The sequence below is a fragment of the Oncorhynchus tshawytscha genome, linkage group LG03, assembly GCF_018296145.1.
Source record: "Oncorhynchus tshawytscha isolate Ot180627B linkage group LG03, Otsh_v2.0, whole genome shotgun sequence".
Taxonomy (NCBI): domain Eukaryota; kingdom Metazoa; phylum Chordata; class Actinopteri; order Salmoniformes; family Salmonidae; genus Oncorhynchus; species Oncorhynchus tshawytscha.
Window position 1 is genome coordinate 50806213 of NC_056431.1, and position 19663 is coordinate 50825875.

Genomic DNA, 19663 nt, shown 5'->3' on the forward strand with positions numbered 1-19663 from the left:
GGGAGCATGGAACCTTGGTGCTAATGACCACAGAGACATGGCACAATGCAATGGGGTGCGTGCGTGTGTGCGTGCTTGCGTCGGGCCCCAGGGGGAAGGGGTGGAGAGGAAGTTTTAGATTAGTGTCAGATTGCCCTGTGAGAAAAAAGTAAAACGTCTCTTGATGCTTTTGTTGGTCTCATTACAATGACACTGTAGGGTCTTGGTTAAATCCAATGGACAATCGGTTTCCCAATGGTTTCCCAGCGGTAACAATGCAGATTAGAAGAGAGGCAGGGCGTCTAGGCTGCATTTAGTCAAAGAATGTAACAAAAGACCGAGCCTCACCTTTGACATTATGATATATTATATTTCACTCTTACAATTCAGCCACCACAGAAAGAGGAGGGGCAGGGGCTTTGACAGGAATTGTGAATGACACCCACCTAGATGTGAGAATGGAACACTCCTGGCCAGAATGGGCTAATGGGGCTCCTCCTTCTCTAGGGGAGAAGATCTTTATTCCTTTATTCATCCCTTTACAGTCAATATGTAGTAGACTACAATAGACTTTTGTTGGGCACTACCAAGAGCATTCACAGTCTGAGCATAGAGCACTGACCTGGATCTGTGCTGCTGTGCCAGCTGCTGTCAATATGAATTATTCTCAAGCTAATCGGGGCATTGCTTCATTATTTTCACATTGATGAATCAAGTTCAATCAATGCAATCTGCTTTGCTTTGTGTGTGATGAGCAGAAAAGGGACTCTGTCTATAGCAAGGTCATTGTTACATTTACAACACATATTAATTATATATATATATATATATATATATATATATATATATATATATATATATATATATATATATATATATATATATATATAATTAATGTAATGGTTGGACAATATATGAAGATACTCCAAACGTTTAGAACGTTTAAAATCCATCAGATATTGACTGAATTGTTGCACATAAAACATTTTACTGGCACAGACAAATAATTAATGGAGTTCAGGGATTTTTGTGAGAATTAAGGTATTCAATTTATTCTAACATTTCTTAGAAGGCACTCATTCAGTGCATTCAGAAAGTATTCAGACCCCTTCCCTTTTTCCACATTTTGTTACGTTATAGCCTTATTCTGAAATTGATTAAATAAAACATTTTCCTCATCAATCTACAGGTCTGAATACTTACAGTTGAAGTCGGAAGTTTACATACACTTAGATTGGAGTCATTAAAACTCGTTTTTCAACCACTACACAAATTTCTTGTTAACAAAATATAGTTTTGGCAAGTCAGTTAGGACATCTACTTTGTGTATGACAAGTAATTTTTCCAAAAATTGTTTACAGATTATTTCACTTATAACTCACTGTATCACAATTCCAGTGGGCCAGAAGTTTACATACACGAAGTTGACTGTGCCTTTAAACAGCTTGGAAAATTCCAGAAAATGATGTATTGGCTTTAGAAGCTTCTGATAGGCTAATTGACACCGTTTGAGTCAATTGAAGGTGTACCTGTGGATGTATTTCAAGGCCTACTTTCAAACTCAGTGCCTCTTTGCATGACATCAATGGAAAAGAAATCAGCCAAGACCTCAGGAAAAAAATTGTAGACCTCCACAAGTTTGGTTCATCCTTAGGAGCAATTTTCAAACGCCTGAAGGTACCACGTTAATCTGTACAAACAATAGTACTCAAGTATAAACACCATGGGACCACGCAGCCGTCATACTGCTCAGGAAGCTCTGTCTCCTAGAGATGAATGTACTTTTGTGCGAAAAGTGCAAATCAATCCCAGAACAACAGCAAAGGACCTTGTGAAGATACTGGAGGAAACGGGTACAAAAGTACCTATATCCTCAGTAAAACGAGTCCTATATCAACATAACCTGAAAGGCCGCTCAAGCAAGGAAGAAGCCACTGCTCCAAAACCACCATAAAAAAGCCAGACTACTGCACATGGGGACAAAGATTGTACTTTTTGAAGAAATGTTCTCTGGTCTGATAAAACAAAAATAGAACTGTTTGGCCATAATGACCATCGTTATGTTTGGAGGAGAAAGGGGGAGGCTTGCAAGCCGAAGAACACCATCCAAACCGTGAAGCACGGGGGTGGCAGCATCATGTTGTTGGGGTGCTTTGCTGGAGGAGGAACTGGTGCACTTCAGAAAATAGATGGCATCATGAGGCAGAAAATTATGTGGATATATTGAAGCAACATCTCAAGACATCAGTCAGGAAGTTGAAGCTTGGTCGCAAATGGGTTTTCCAAATGGACAATGACCCCAAGCATCCTTCCATAGTTGTGGCAAAATGGCTTAAGGGCAACAAAGTCAAGGTATTGGAGTGCCCATCACAAAACCCTGACCTCAATCCCATAGAAAATGTGTGGGAAGAACTGAAAAAGCGTGTGCGAGCAAGGAGGAATGGGCCAAAATTCACCCAACTTATTGTGGGAAGGTTGTGGAGGGCTACCCTAAACAATTTAAAGGCAATGCTACCAAATACTAACTGAGTGTATGTAAACGTCTGACCCACTGGGAATGTGATGAAAGAAATAAAAGCTGAAATAAATCATTCTCTCCACTATTATTCATACATGGCTTCCCTGAGTTATAACTTAATTTCCTCCCAACGAATCAGTATAGTTGATCTGGAACTGCGATAACCATTGTATCACTCTTACTTAATAAGCACCTTTATCAACTGCAGGTCTTTAGGTTGATGTAAACTGGTCATCTGATTGGATTAACTGAGATCCCAGAACAGGGTTAGTTACTGGGATTAGTATTCCCCAGCATTCACACACGCACAGCCCCTCCCTAGTCTCGCCTCATCTCCCACTTCCAAACCAAACACCCCAGCCATTTCACATTCTTAAAATAAAATGGTGATCCTAACTGACCTAAGACAGGGAATATTTCCTCAGATTAAATGTCAGGAATTGTGAAAAACTGAGTTTAAATGTATTTGGAATGGTGTTTGTAAACTTCTGACTTCAACTGTATGTAAATGTGATATTTCATTTTTTTTCAAAGTTGCTAATGTTTCTAAAAAAAACGTGCTTTTGCTTTGTCATTATGGGATATTGTGTGTAGATTGATGAGAGGAAAAAACTATTTTATCAATATTAGAATAACGCTGTAACCTAACAAAATGTGGAAAAAGTCAAGGGGTCTGGATACTTTCCGAATGACAATGTACTGTATTGCACTGAGCCCATTTCAGCCATTACCAGGATGTGTTTGACAGGTCATTTCAAATATTTCCGTGATCGTAACATTAACGGGTTAAAATAAAGCAATCAATCCAGTGAGATTTAAGTGACAAGTGGATTTTGTCATGTCTCAAACACAGGAAATAAATAGATTGCTGCAAAAGACAGATCCTCACGTGGGCAGGGCATGCGTGTTGCTACTTACTGCCTCCCATGGTAGCGCTCCAGCTCTCTGTTTATGTCGTGTGTGGTCATGTGTTGGCCTACAGTATGGTTTTGAGTGTCCAGATAAGTGCAGCACACTGTGTGTTCGTGTTTCTTTTAACCGTTTAAACCGGTCATGTCGTGCTGTTGTGTTCCTGTGGTGTAAAGGATAAATATACCTAGTCCTCTCTGTTGCCTGACTCTCTGCCAGACATTAGCTCTCCACTGACATGCTTCCTCAGATCATATGGCATGTTTCATATGGTGTTTTTATTTTTAGGACTCTGAGAAAGATCATACACCATGTGCCTTTATAACTAGTGGATCTGTGTCAGATTTCTTGGTGTGTGTGTCCCCCTTCATATCAACTGTTACCCTACAAGGTCCAGAGCCTGCTGGTTTATTGTTCTACCTGATAACTAATTGCACACCCCTGGTGTCCCAGGTATAAAACTCAGTCTTTGACTAGAGGGGAACAATGAAAAAATACAGTGGAACTGGCTTCAAGGTACAGAGTTGAGTTTGGGGGCTTTATACAATAGGCGAGCCAGGTCACTTACTCTGTCTTTTCTATTCTCAGATCTGTATGAACCCTGTGGCTCCTCTCCTCACCCCACAGACTCCCTGTCTGCTGCTGCAAGCTACCTCGTCAATCATTGGCAGAACCTGTCAGTGTAGTGGGGAAAGGAGAGGGTCATCAGGGCTTGTCTACAGCCAGGAGCCAGGGTCAGAGGTTATAAAACCATGGGCGGGGTTGTGTCAACACAACATTTTAAATGGTTATTCATACATGGCTTCCCTAAATTATAACTTAATCTCCTCCCAACGAATCAGTATAGTTGATCTGGAACTGGGATAACCATTGTATCACTCTTACTTAATAAGCACCTTTATCAACTGCAGGTCTTTAGGTTGATGGAAACTGGTCATCTGATTGGATTAACTGAGATCCCAGAACAGGGTTAGTTACTGGGATTAGTATTCCCCAGCATTCACACACGCACAGCCCCACCCTAGTCTCGCCTCATCTCCCACTTCCAAACCAAACACCCCATGCCTATTTTATCATCAGCACCTCCCTTTCTTCTGCCTCCCACCCCCTCCTATCTCTGGGTGTAACAGTGCAAGCCATGGCACAGCCATACACACACAGCCTCCCTCTGTCTGTATCTCAGTCAGGATCAACCAGATAAAGGCTGCTGGGTCCTTCCATCAAATAAGTACCTTTTGGGTTGTGTTCCTCAGTCAACAAAGTTTTATTTCACCTAATTTTAACTTTCTGTCATAAATTGTTCAAGTTAATACATAAAAAAAAAAAATCCCATCTCAAGAGGTTAAATAAAAGCATAGTGTGATAACATGCGTCTTGGTGAGAGGTGTAGGAGTCAGGCGCAGGAGAGAGCAGGGATGTCTGAGAAGCGTGTTTAATAATATAGTCCAGCAATACAAAAACGGCACAGACCAAAACCCCAAAACTACGCTCTCGAATAATCAGAAACTCGAACAAACACAGTTCCGACACTTTACATACACGTGCGTAATAGCGAAAAAACAACAAACATCAAATACGATCGAGCGCAATGCACACAAGTCTAATCCTGCACGAATTACGGCAGGTAACAGGTGCCCTATATACCCACAGAAATCAAAGCAACTGAAACCAGGTGTGAAAAGGAACAGACAAAACAACCAGAAAAAGAAAAAGGGATCGGTAGCGGCTAGTAGACCAGCGACGCCGAGCGCCGCCCGAACAGGGAGAGGAGTTACCTTCGGTAGAAGTCGTGACAGTACCCCCCCCTGACGCGCGGCTCCCGCAGCGCGACGACGCCGGCCTCGAGGACGACCCGGAGGACGAGGCGCAGGGCGATCCGGATGGAGGCGGTGAAACTCCCTTAGCATAGGTGGATCCAGTACGTCCTCCACCGGCACCCAGCATCTCTCCTCCAGACCGTACCCCTCCCAGTCCACGAGGTACTGAAGACCCCCCCACCCGACGCCTCGAGTCCAGTATGGACCGAACTGCATACGCCGGCGCCCCCCCCCCCGATGTCCAGGGGGGGCGGAGGGACCTCCCGCACCTCATCTTCTTGAAGCAGACCAGCCACCACCGGCCTGAGGAGAGACACATGAAACGAGGGGTTAATACGGTAATACGGGGGGAGCTGTAACCTATAACACACCTCGTTTATTCTCCTCAGGACTTTGAATGGCCCCACAAACCGCGGACCCAGCTTCCAGCAGGGCAGGTGGAGGGGCAGGTGGAGGGTCGAGAGCCAGACCCGGTCTGTACACCGGGGCCTCGCTGCAGTGGCGGTCGGCACTGGCCTTCTGCCGCCCTTCGGCCCGTTTAAGGTACCCGTGGGCGGCCTCCCAGGTTTCCCTTGAGCGTTTCACCCAATCGTCCACCGCAGGAGCCTCGGTCTGGCTCTGATGCCATGGTACCAGGACCGGCTGATAGCCCAACACACATTGGAAGGGCGACAGGTTCGTAGAGGAGTGGGGGAGTGAGTTCTGGGCCATCTCCGCCCAGGGGATGTACTTCGCCCACTCCCCTGGCCAGTCCTGGCAATACGACCGCAGAAACCTACCCACATCCTGGTTCACTCTTTCCACCTGCCCATTACTCTCGGGTGAAACCCAGAGGTCAGGCTGACCGAGACCCCAAACGTTCCATGAACGCCTTCCACACCCTGGACGTGAACTGGGGACCCCGATCAGAAACAATATCCTCAGGCACCCCGTAGTGCCGGAAGACGTGAGTAAACAGGGCCTCCGCCGTCTGTAGGGCCGTAGGGAGACCGGGCAAAGGGAGGAGACGACAGGACTTAGAAAACCGATCCACAACGACCAGGACCGTGGTGTTGCCCTGTGACGGTGGCAGATCGGTCAAGAAGTCAACCGACAGGTGTGACCAAGGCCGCTGTGGAACGGGAAGGGGTTGTAACTTCCCTCTGGGCAGGTGCCTAGGAGCCTTGCACTGAGCGCACACTGAGCAGGAGGACACATAAACCCTCACATCCTTGGCTAAAGTGGGCCACCAGTACTTCCCATTAAGACATCGCACCGTCCTCCCGATCCCCGGGTGACCAGAGGAGGGGGATGTGTGAGCCCACCAAATTAACCTGTCTCTAACCACCAGCGGAACATACACCCGTCCCTCTGGACACTATGGTGGAGTGGGCTCAACACCCGATGCTCGCTCAATGTCTGCGTCCACCTCCCACCTCACAGGTGCCACTAGACAAGAAGCCGGGAGGATGGGCGCAGGATCAATGGCCCGCTCCTCCGTATCATATAGTCGGGACAGTGCGTCTGCCTTAGTGTTCTGGGAGCCTGGTCTATAGGAGATGGTAAACCTAAATCGGGTGAAAAACATGGCCCACCTTGCCTGACGAGGGTTCAGTCTCCTCGCTGCCCGAATGTACTCTAGATTACGGTGGTCAGTCCAGATGAGGAAAGGGTGTTGGGCCCCCTCAAGCCAATGTCTCCACACCTTCAGGGCTCTGACAACAGCTAGCAGCTCCCGATCCCCCACGTCATAGTTTCGCTGGCACACCCGAGCGCTGGGAGAGTACGGCTCCAACCCCAGCCTCGGATGCATCCACCTCCACTATAAATGCCAAAGAGGGGTCCGGATGCGCCAGCACGGGAGCAGAGGTAAAAAGAGCCTTCAGGCGACCAAAAGCCCTGTCCGCCTCAGCCGACCATCCCAGACGCGTCGGCCCCCCCTTCAGCAGTGACGTAATGGGCGCAGCCACCTGCCCAAAACCCCGGATAAACCTCCGGTAGTAGTTGGCAAACCCTAAGAACCGCTGCACCTCCTTTACCGTGGTTGGAGTCGGCCAATTACGCACGGCTGCAATGCGGTCATCCTCCATCACCAACCCCGATGTGGAAATGCGATATCCAAGGAAGGAGACGGCCTGTTGGAAGAACGAGCATTTCTCAGCCTTGACGTACAGGTCATGCTCCAACAGTCGCCCAAGTACCCTGCGCACCAGAGACACATGCGCGGCCCGTGTAGCGGAATAGACCAGAATATCATCGATGTAAACCACCACACCCTGACCGTGCAGGTCCCTGAGAATCTCATCCACAAAAGATTGGAAGACTGCTGGAGCATTCTTCAACCCGTACGGCATGACGAGGTACTCATAATGGCCCGATGTGGTACTAAACGCCGTCTGCCACTCATCTCCCTTCCGGATACGCACCAAGTTATATGCACTCCTGAGATCCAGTTTTGTGAAAAACCGTGCTCCGTGAAATGACTCAATCGCTGTGGCAATGAGAGGTAGCGGGTAACTATACCCCACCGTGATGGAATTTAGACCTCTATAGTCAATGCACGGACGCAGACCACCCTCCTTCACAAAAAAGAAACTCGAGGAGGCAGGTGAGATGGAGGGCCGAATGAACCCCTGCCCCAGAGATTCTGATATGTATGTCTCCATAGCCACAGTCTCCTCCTGTGACAGGGGATACACGTGACTCCTGGGAAGTGCAGCGCCTACCAGGAGATTTATCGCACAATCCCCTCGTCGATGAGGTGGTAATTGGGTCGCCTTCATTTTACAGAAGGCGATAGCCAAATCGGCATATTCTGAGGGAATGTGCACGGTGGAGACTTGGTCTGGACTCTCCACCGTTGTAGCACCGATGGAAACTCCTACACACCTGCCTGAGCACTCCTCCGACCACCCCTGTAGAGCCCTCTGTTGCCACGAAATCCTGGGGTTGTGACGGGCCAACCAGGGGATCCCCAACACCACCGGAAACGCAGGAGAATCAATGAGGAAGAGACTAATTCTCTCCTCATGACCCTCCTGCGTAACCATACCCAGTGGAGCCGTGGCCTCCCTGACTAGCCCTGACCCTAATGGTCGGCTATCTAAGGCGTGCACTGGGAAGGGTTTGTCCAGCTGAATAAGGGGAATCCCTAACCTGTTCGCTAAACCGCGGTCAATAAAATTCCCTGCCGCGCCTGAATCTACTAGCGCCTTATGCCGGGAAAGAGGGGAAAATTCAGGAAAAACAATCCATACATACATGTGACCAACAGGGGGCTCTGGGTGAGCCTGGTGCCGACTCACCTGAGGTGTCCGGGCAGTGCTCGGCCTGGCGTCTCGACTCCCGGGGGGACCTCCCCAGCACCGGTCAACAGTGTGCCCTCTGCGACCACAGCTTGCACAGGAAAGGCCCCTTCCTCCGGTCGCCCTTGCTGAAGCACCTCCCAGCTCCATGGGTGTTGGAGTGGTGGAGCTGGGAGATGGAACTGACAGAGCCCGATCTGGACGTCCGCGGGTCGCCAGCAAGTTGTCCAACCGAATGGACATGTCAATCAATTGGTCCAAGGACAGGGTGGTGTCTCTACAGGCCAGCTCCCTACGGACGTCCTCACGCAAACTACACCTATAGTGATCGATCAAGGCCCTGTCGTTCCATCCCGCGCCAGCGGCCAAGGTCCGGAACTCTAGAGCAAAGTCCTGAGCACTCCTCCTCTCCTGCCTCAGATGGAACAGCCGTTCACCCGCCGCTCGACCCTCAGGTGGGTGATCGAACACGGCCCGAAAGCGGCGGGTGAACTCTGGGTAGTGGTCCCTCGCCGAGTCAGGATCGTTCCATACCGCGTTGGCCCACTCCAGGGCTTTACCTGCGAGGCAGGAGACGAGGGCGTTCACGCTCTCACCCCCCGAAGGAGCCGGACGAACGGTCGCCAGGTATAGGTCCATCTGGAGTAAGAAGCCCTGGCACCCGGCCTCCCTCGGGAGGGCGGTCGAATCCCACTGTGCTCAGGCAATGAAGGAGAGGGTAGTGGTACTGGTTGTGGTGTGGCTGATAACGGTGTGGGAAGGCCACCTCTCTCCATCGTCGCCATCACCTGATCCATGGCGGTCCCCAGTCGGTGTAACACTGCCGTGTGGTGTTGAACTCGCTCCTCCACGGACCCTGGGAGTGCGTCCGCTCCTGCTGACTCCATAATTATATTGGTGCAGGATTCTGTGATAACATGCGTCTTGATGAGAGGTGTAGGAGTCAGGCGCAGGAGAGAGCAGGGATGTCTGAGAAGCGTGTTTAATAATATAGTCCAGCAATACAAAAACGGCACAGACCAAAACCCCAAAACTACGCTCTCGAATAATCAGAAACTCAACAAACACAGTTCCGACACTTTACATACACGTGCGTAATAGCGAAAAAACAACAAACATCAAATACGATCGAGCGCAATGCACACAAATCTAATCCTGCACGAATTACGGCAGGTAACAGGTGCCCTATATACCCACAAAAATCAAAACAACTGAAACCAGGTGTGAAAAGGAACACAGACAAAACAACCAGAAAAAGAAAAAGGGATCGGTAGCGGCTAGTAGACCGGCGACGCCGAGCGCCGCCCGAACAGGGAGAGGAGTTACCTTCGGTAGAAGTCGTGACACATAGTAAGTGCCTATTAAGTGCAAAATAAAGTAACCTTGCATGCATCATTTTTTTTCCCGCAATGGTTGGTATTTTTAAATGTTGAACTTGACGGGAAAGTGTGCATATCTCCGCGCAAATCTCAAACCCTGCTTGAACACAACTTCTAGAAGGTTGATCAACTGCATTGCAAGCAAATAGGAGTATTGTTAGTTTGGGGGAAATGGGAGGTGTTTGATGCACCTCCCATAATCATGGTAAGCTAAAAAAGAACATTAAAACGTAGGCCTAATGCATTTTCCATTGGTAAGGAGATCACATAGCTGCATGTCCTCTAATAAGTTTATTTTACTTGTATTATATAGGCTTAAATCATAATCATATTACAGGACGTCTCTCTCCTTTTCTGACATAGCTAGTTTCAATTATTCCCACGACACAAGAAATAGTAGGCTACCATTTATCAATCGCTCATTCAATAGCCAAGCATGCTGGAAAGTAAATAGACAGGTAGCCTTGACAGTAGACCTAATCCTATGTGACAGTATGGGTAGGCTCCAGTATTGCTGTGCAATAGGATTAGGAGCGTGAAATCGTAGCCTAACCTATTTAATTTCAGAGCCTATACCAAGCCAGGAGATATGAGTATATGATTGTGTTTATATACAAAATATTGAACAACAATTCATAATTTGCATGGAAGTGTGGAGTGTAGCATTTACTTTTAAATTGCTTGAAAGGACAATCAATCCTGCAGAATGCACGGCCAGTGCGATTGTGTTTATATACAAAATATTAAACAACAATTCATAATTTGCATGGAAGTGTGGAGTGTAGCATTTACTTTTAAATTGCTTGAAAGGACAATCAATCCTGCAGAATGCACGGCCAGTGCTTGGCATTCACTAGGCAGCGTGCATTTTGTTGTTTGGAAAGATCACTGTAACATTCTGCCCACACCTCTACAGAAATGTGATCAAATTTGCCATTGCACTTTCTTTTAGGAACTATCATGGCCCAGTTCCAACATCTCAAAATAATACAGCAAACGAGGGTGTTTTTGTTACCATAAAATGTGAATGGAGGGCATTTTTGTTACCATAAAATGTGAATGGAGGGCGTTTTCCAGGAGGTATTGTAGCACTCGTTCACCACCGCACAAGTATAATATGGCTCTAGTTTATCAATGAAAATATGTATATATGTTGCGCGCGACAGTTTGATAAATCCCAATCATTTGTGGCGCACCAAAATCCTAGACCTAGAATCTAATTGTATGCCAGAACTTAATAAGAAATGTAGCACGGTTGATAAATGAGGCCCACAAAACGGCCAATAAGAGCAGAACCAGGTCACCTGCTTTTCCACTACGATTTGACTATTAGTTGTTCAATGTTTCTTTTGATATATTTTTTTTCAAACGGAATAGTTTCACCATTTATATGAAACTTCAGTTCACGTAACAGGGTTGACCTTAAAAGTGAGGGATAGATATTTCATATGATTAGATTAATCACTAATCACATTAAATAAATAATCATTTTCAGAAATGACTGTCAAAGCACCAAAATAACCAGGGCTTTACAATGATGGTGAAAACTTGGAGAAATGTTGGGGTTAAAACAGAGGAACGTCAAAATGTGGATGTCTTTATTTATATTAAAAATCAGATTCATTGAATTTGCCATGTGGTCTATATTAAAGGGCACTTCATTTAATATAACAGGATTTGAAAATGAAATATTGGTGCACAATGTCATATTTTCGTGGAACGACCCTACTGTTGCTGCCCATGCAAGGCGAGGTAAGCTTTGACTGATCTGTACCAGAGATACAGGAAGGGAGGGAGGGATGAGGAAGCAGAGGGGAGGTCAGTTGGTCACTGCTCTCACTGGGGATTAGGAGAGATGGTTATTACTCTGATGGGGATGGGGGGGGGGTTGAAGGATGAGTGGGCGTAGGGGTTTAGTGCCCCAGGGACTTTTGTGAATCTGAAGCCACTCTTTTAACCACAACACTGTCATTTCATACCACCTGTATCTAGGTCTACGTTTGTATCCCCCTCCCTTTCCCATCCTTAAGATGCTGCCAGCCACAATGTCCTCCCTCCCGTAATTAAATATCAATCCATCCATCAACGTTGGTTCTCTCTCTAGTGTGTTTTGGCTGGGCTCCAATCAGGAAGACTGATCAGTCTTTGCCTCCTGAGGCCACAGTTAGCCCAGTTTGAACCTGTGAACCCATTCCTTTCCATTCACCAGCCCTACATACAGACAGGCACAGCCTTGCATGTTGAGCTGGAACTCTCAAAGCATATGAATGAAAAACCCTTTTCTCATCAGTATACAAAATGGTCTCTGAGTCTGAAACACTAGTGCCAGAAGGCTGTGAGCCTAGGCCAAATGCAGCTTTTATTCAGTACATTTTCTGAAGGTTTTTCTCAGCACTCAGGGGGATACAAGCAGGGCTTGTGGAGGTACCTTTCTCTCCCTGGTGCTCTCCTCTGTCCAAAAGAGAGAGAAAAAAACCATTTCAGTTAATTGCATTTTTACAGGGCTTCTCAAGTGGAAGCTAGCTAATGAGGTTAGGCAGTTTGGCTCATTGAGAATTGAAACCGTGTCTAATTGTGATCTCAAATATGCTCATAATCCTATAATTGACAGAGCAGAGGTTTCTAGTGAACCGTGAGGTGAGTGTGAGGAAGACTGAACATTGAACTACGTCTTCAAGTAACACTGGATGATTATGGGGTAGTTATTGAGGTGGCAAGCTGCTTTGAGCTATATTTACAGTTTGAGACTCTGGAGGGATATATATTACAAGTACCTAGCTAATGTAGTAAAAAGCATACACTACCGGTCAAAAGTTTTAGAACACCTACTCATTCAAGGGTTTTTCTTTATTTTTACTATTTTGTACAGGATAATAGTGTATTTTTACATTTGAGACTCTTCAAATAGCACCCTTTGCTTTGATGACAGTTTTGTACACTCTTGCCATTCTCTCAACCAGCTTCAAGTGGAAATATTTTCCAACCGTCTTGAAGGAGTTCCCACATATGCTGAGCATTTGTTGACTGCTTTTCCTTCACTCTGCAGTCCGACTCATCCCAAACCATCTCAATTTGGTTGAGGTCGGGGGATTGTGGAGGCCAGGTCATCTGATGCAGCACTCCATCACTCTCCTTCTTGGTAAAATAGCTCTTACACAGCCTGGAGATGTGTTGGGTCATTGTCCTGTTGAAAAACAAATGAAAGTCCCACTAAGTCCAAACCGGATGGGATGGTGTATCACTGCAGAATGCTGTGGTAGCCATGCTGGATAAGTGTGCCTTGAATTCTAATGTCTAGTCTAATGTCAATTGCTCTTGTTTCTTGGCCCAAGCAAGTCTCTTCCTCTTATTGGTGTCCTTTAGTAGTGGTTTCTTTGCAGCAATTCAACCATGAAAGCATGATTCACACAGTCTCCTCAGAACAGTTGATGTTGAGATGTGTATGTTACTTAAACTCTGTGAAGCATTTTTTGGGCTGCAATTTCTGAGGCTGGTAACTCTAATGAACGTGTCCTCTGCAGCAGAGGTAACTCTGGGTCTTCTTTCCCTGTGCCGGCCCTCATGACAGCCAGTTTCATCATATCGCTTGATGGTTTTTGCGACTGCACTTGAAGAAACTTTCAAAGTTCTTGAAATTTTCCGTATTGACTGACCTTCACGTCTTAAAGTAATGATGGACTGTCGTTTCTCTTTGTTCATTTGAGCTGTTCTTCTCATACTATGGACTTGGTCTTTAACTAAATAGGGCTGTCTTCTGTAAACCACCCCTACCTTGTCACAACACAAATAATTGGCTCAAACACACTAAGAAGGAAAGAAATTCAACAAATGAACTTTTAACAAGAAACACCTGTTAATTGAAATGCATTCTAGGTGACTACCTCATGAAGCTGGTTGAGAGAATGCCAAGAGTGTGCAAAGCTGTCATCAAGGCAAAGGGTGGCTACTTTGAAGAATCTCAAATATAAAATATATTTTGATTTGTTTAACACTTTTTTGGTTATTACATGATTTCATATGTGTTATTTCATAGTTGTGATGTCTTCACTATTATTCTACAATGTAGAAAATAGTCCAAATAAAGAAAAACCCTTGAATGAGTAGGTGTTAGAACATTTTGGACCGGTAGTGTATATATCCCTCTAAAGCTTAGATTGACACAATGTGTTTGTTTGGTTTATTCCCACTGTACTGAAATACACTGATGTCTAGTCTAGAGAGCCATGCTGCACCACTCTGTAACAGTAACATGGTACCGGCTTTGCCCATATGGCAACAGAGCTCGCTTTACCAATAACCATGTTGTTAATATCAGCAAGACAGCTAGACCAGTGTTTGCCATGTTTCTGGTACACACCGTTAAATGGACCTGATTTCTTGTTAGCATAGAAGAAGTACAAACACATTACTTTTTGTTTTGACCAGACTGACCGTGAAATAATTGTGCCTTTCACTGTAGTCGTTGAGTAGAACAAGTCCTCAGGGAAGCAGTAAATGTTCTGAGGCCTGGTACAGGATGAGGTGCAGACCGAGGTGTTGTGTAGGACCATGCAGTGAACGACTGAAGGCTGATTCTTGCAGTCTGAGATGTATAGCCTTGTCTGTCTGATTGATCAGTATCGAGACACTGTCCGTCCGTCCGTCCGTCCGTCTCACGCACAGCACACACACTCCCAATACTGGCTCATGTTGCCCTTGGGGATTTGAATCTCTCTTCACAGCCAGTGATGTTCCTTTCCCACACCTAACAGCTGTCTCACTGAGGTTTCTTTGTGTAGCCCATCAACCCTTCACCAGGACTGGGGAGGTACAGTAGAAGAGATGAAATAGCAGGGCTCAGTAGGACAGTAGAGTCCAAGTCTTTACAATCCAGATCCATTTAGATAGGCAATTCTTTCCCCTGGGGACAAGGATGTTGTAATCTGATCATAAAATGGAGGAAATCAAAATGATTCATTATAGTTAAATGTAATTGCAGTTAAGTTAATTTCCTTACCTCTCTGTTCAGTTCCTTTCTCTCTCTTGAATCCAGGCTGTGTTGACAGTCAGAAGCATTAATCCTTTGTCTTTTGTTACATGATTCTTTGTTGTATCATGCTGCAGGACTAAAGCACTAGGGAGAATCATTGGACAGTGCGCAGGGCTTCCCTTTCTTAATCTACCGTATGTTTTGCCCAGTATAGGTTTTCTGAAGTTTAGGATGTGCATATCACCTCTGTATGCATCTTTGTTACTAGTGTAAATCACAGAAAAAGTGATACATCTACATTTACAAAAAGGCCACACAGGTCTCCTCTGGCAAGCCAAACTCCAGGGCAGAACTAAACATGAACTTCAACTTTGTAGGGCTAAAGGTTGTTGTATGTTTTTGAAATGGGGTGGTGGTGGGGGGGGGGGGGTCATTAAACATGATCTTATGGTAGGCTTGGTCGCTGTTCTACACCCAAAGTCATTGTTGTCATGCCAGCCTTGGCTGAAGCGAACATGACCATGTGGAGGTGTCCTGTGTGCTTCATTGCTCTGAAAATGAAATGCTGTCCCCTAGTTGAGTTTAGGTGTTGGGCTGCATTAGCAGTGCTTCGACCTGATCCTCACATGGCAGCAAACATGACAGAAAACTGTCAAAAGTGGTTGTGTTTAATTTCCCTACCCTGACAGGACCTGGATAGTAGACAACTAAACTCAGCAGAAAAAGACACATCGCTTTTTCAGGACCCTGTCTTTCAAAGAAAATTCGTAAAAATCCAAATAATTTCACACATCTTCTTTGTAAAGGGTTTCAACACTGTTTCCCATGCTTGTTCCATACACAATTAATGAACATGCACCTGTGGAACGGTCGTTAAGACACTAACAGCTTACAGACTGTAGGCAATTAAGATCACAGCTATGAAAACGTAGGACACTAAAGAGGACTTTCTACTGACTCTGAAAAACACCAAAAGAAAGTTACCCAGGGTCCCTGCTCATCTGCGTAAATGTGCCTTAGGCATGCTGCAAGGAGGCATGAGGACTGCAGATGTGGCCAGGGCAATAAATTGCAATGTCCGTACTGTGAGACGCCTAAGACAGTGCTAGAGGCAGACAGGACGGACAGCTGATTGTCCTCGCAGTGACAGACCACGTGTAACAACACCTGCACAGGATCGGTACATCCAAACATCACACCTTATGGGACAGGTACAGGATGGCAACAACAACTGCCCGAGTTGCACCAGGAACACACAATCTCTCCATCAGTGCTCAGTCTGTCCGCAATAGGCTGAGAGAGGCTGGACTGAGGGCTTGAAGGCCTGTTGTAAGGCAGGTCCTCACCAGACATCACTGGCAACAACGTCGCCTATGGGCACAAATCCACCATCGCTGGACCAGACAGGACTGGCAAAAAGTGCTCTTCATTGACGAGTCATGGATTTGTCTCACCAGGGGTGATGATCGGATTCGCGTTTATCGTCTAAAGAATGAGCGTTACACCGAGGCCTGTACTCTGAAGCTGGATCGATGTGGAGGTGGAGGCTCCGTCATGGTCTGGGAAGGTGTGTCACAGTATCAACGGAATGAGATTGTTGTCATTGCAGGCAATCCCAATGCTGTGAGTTACAGGGAAGACATCCTCCTCCCTTATGTGGTACCCTTCCTGCAGGCTCATCCTGACATGACCCTCCAGCATGACAATGCCACCAGCCATATTGCTTGTTCTGTGCGTGATTTCCCGCAAAACAGGAATGTCAGTGTTCTGCCATGGCCAGCGAAGAGCCCGGATCTCAATCCCGTTGAGCACGTCTGGGACCTGTTGGATCGGAGGGTGAGGGTTAGGGTCATTCCCCCCCAGAAATGTCCAGGAACTTGCAGGTGCCTTGGTGGAAGAGTGGGGTAACATCTCACAGCAAGATCTGGCAAATCTGGTGCAGTCCATGAGGAGGAGATGCACTGCAGTACTTAATGCAGCTGGTGGCCACACCAGATACTGACTGTTACTTTTGATTTTGACCCCCCCCCCTTTGTTCAGGGACACATTATTCAATTTCTGTTAGTGACATGTCTGTGGAACTTCAGTTTATGTCACAGTTGTTGAATCTTGTTATGTTCATACAAATATTTACACATGTTAAGTTTGCTGAATATTAACACAGTTTATTCCATGTACCGTAGGCTTCCTATGCGTTGACATATTCTGCCAAAGAATCAATGAATAATGGAAATACAGTAAAAACCAGTGCAACTGTAGTACCCCTGATGACACTTCCTCTCTTTCTCTTCCTGTTCCTTCCTGTTTGATTGACAGAATGAAGAACAAGTTGTGGTACTTTGAGTTTGGCACCACAGAGACCATCTCCGCCACTTGCAAGAAACTCAACGAGTGTATCGAAGTGGAGGTGAGTCACCTGTATTTTTGACAGCACCAAAATGTTATTTTCTCTCTCTTGCTCTCTCTCTCTCTCTCTCTGTCTCTCTCCCGCTCGCTCTCTCGCTCTCTCTGTCTCTCTCTCTCTCGCGCTCTCTCTCTCTCGCTCTGTCTCTCTCCCTCCCTCTCTCTCTCTCTCTCTCTCTCAAGAGTTTCACTTTGGCTGGAGATCTGTGTCTGTGTGTCTCTGTCTCTGTCTGTCTCTGTCTGTCTCTCTCTCTCTCTCTCTGTCTCTCTCTCTGTCTCTCTCTCTGTCTCTCTCTCTCTGTCTCTGTCCCTGTCTCTCTCCCTCTCTCTCTCTCTCTCTCTCTCTCTCTCTCAAGAGTTTCACTTTGGCTGGAGATCAGTTGGTGATTTAAGTTGTTTATCAACACATCTTATGGACATCTTGGGATGACAAATTTTAAACAGTTCACCGCTGTTGTTTTAATTTTCTCTCTCTCTCTCTCTGTTCTCTGTTTCTCTCTCGCTCTGGAGATCTCTGTGTGTCTCTCTCTGTCTGTCTCTGTCTGTCTCTCTCTGTCTCTCTCTCTCTCTGTCTCTCTCTCTCTGTCTCTGCTCTCTCTCTGTCTCTCTCTCTCTCTCTCTCAAGCTCTCTCTCTGTCTCTCTCTCTCTCTCTCTCTCTCGCTCTCTCTCTCTGACAAATCTCTCTCTCTCTCTCTCTCTCTCTCTGCTCTCTCTCTGTCTCTCTCTCTCTCTGTCTCTCTCTCTCTCTCTCGCTCTGTCTCTGTCTCTCTCTCGCTCTCTCTCTCTCTCGCTCTGTCTCTCTCCCTCTCTCTCTCTCTCTCTGTGTGTCTGTGTGTCTCTGTCTCTGTCTAAGTCTGTCTCTGTCTGTCTCTCTCTCTCTCTGTCTCTCTCTCTCTGTCTCTCTCTCTCGCTCTCCCTCTCTCTGTCTCTCTCTCTCTCTGTCTGTCTCTGTCTCTGTCTCTGTCTCTGTCTCTGTCTCTGTCTCTCTCTCCCTCTCTCTGTCTGTCTCTCTCTCTGTCTCTGTCTCTCTCCCTCTCTCTCTCTCTCTCTCTCTCTCAAGAGTTTCAATTTGGCTGGAGATCAGTTGATGATTTAAATTGTTTATCAACACATCTTATGGACATCTTGGGATGACAAAGTTTAAACAGTTCACCGCTGTTGTTTTAATTTTCTTTTAAATGACAGACTTTAACCTGCACATCTTAAAAGACATCAAAGTGAAATTAAAACAAATTATTTTAATCCAATGGGGAAGGTAGCTAGCTATTCTTATCTCTCAGCGAAGGCTTCATTATGCCAGTCTGTCAGGTAACTGACTCGGTACTGCATGAGACACTCACACACAACAGTAAGATTAGGGAGGATGATCCTGTTTTTGTGAGCATGGCCTTATTTCTATTGCAGCAAATTGGATGACTGTCATTCATATTTCATTCACCCAGCTTAATGTAACATCTATAGGTTTAGGCTACTACATTATACTCAAATTTTCCCTGTACCCATCATGAGGTTGCTACAAAGTAGGTGCACAGATCGATATAATGTTTTGTAATCAAGGTGTCAGACAGTGACACATTCAATACCGCCTTGCACACTGCATCTATACACACCTGATCACACGCAAAACACAGTTCACTTTCATAGCAGCCACATAAAAACAGCATGATCTTCTCGCAACTATCTACACGCTCTCCTCCTCTCACTTTTTTCCTTCGCTTGTGGACTTCAGTGCACAACACATTAGCTGTCTGTGACCACGTGAAAAAACGTTCATATAATGACCGCTAACCACTATACACAGCCTACATCGTTGTCACATCATAGTCAACATACTGTATCCACTAGAACTAACACAAGTACCGTGTACAGTCAGAAAGTAGTTTAGCAATTACACCGGCGGGCCCCAGTGGCAATAAATTAATAATAATCAAAAGATTACCTTGAATTGGAAGAGTTTCGGTGTTGGATAGCCTGCTAGCTAACATAGCATCCCTCTCTGTTTGAGCCAGGTGTTTGAGTAGGCAAAAACAATACAACCAAATATAGCTAGCTCTCTCTCTCTCGCGCTTCTCCTTAATTTTGGAATAAATTAATTTGTTCAAAACTGTTCAACTATTGTCTTTCTCTCTCTTTGAGTCAACTACTCACCACATTTTATGCACTGCAGTGCTAACAAGCTGTAGCTTCCACTTTTAGTATTAGATTAATTCTCTGATCTTTTGATTGGGTAGGCAACATGTCAGTTCATGCTGCAAGAGCTCTGACAGGTTGGAGGACATCCTCTGGATGTGGTCAAAATTACTATATAAGTCTATGGAAGGGGGTGAGAACTATGAGCCTCCTAGGTTTTGCATTGAAGTTAATGTACCCAGAGGAGGATGGAAGCTAGCTGTCCTCTGGCTAC

General features: G+C 45.9%; 1 protein-coding gene across 1 annotated transcript in view; it reads left to right on the forward strand.

The window, feature by feature from the left end:
- Positions 1-19663, forward strand: part of LOC112224251 (diacylglycerol kinase gamma) — a 165948-nt gene that overhangs the window by 116934 nt on the left and 29351 nt on the right. Inside the window, exon 21 of the mRNA XM_042319263.1 lies at positions 17172-17262. Coding sequence (XP_042175197.1) covers positions 17172-17262 — 91 coding nt within the window. The remainder of the gene's footprint in view (positions 1-17171; positions 17263-19663) is intronic.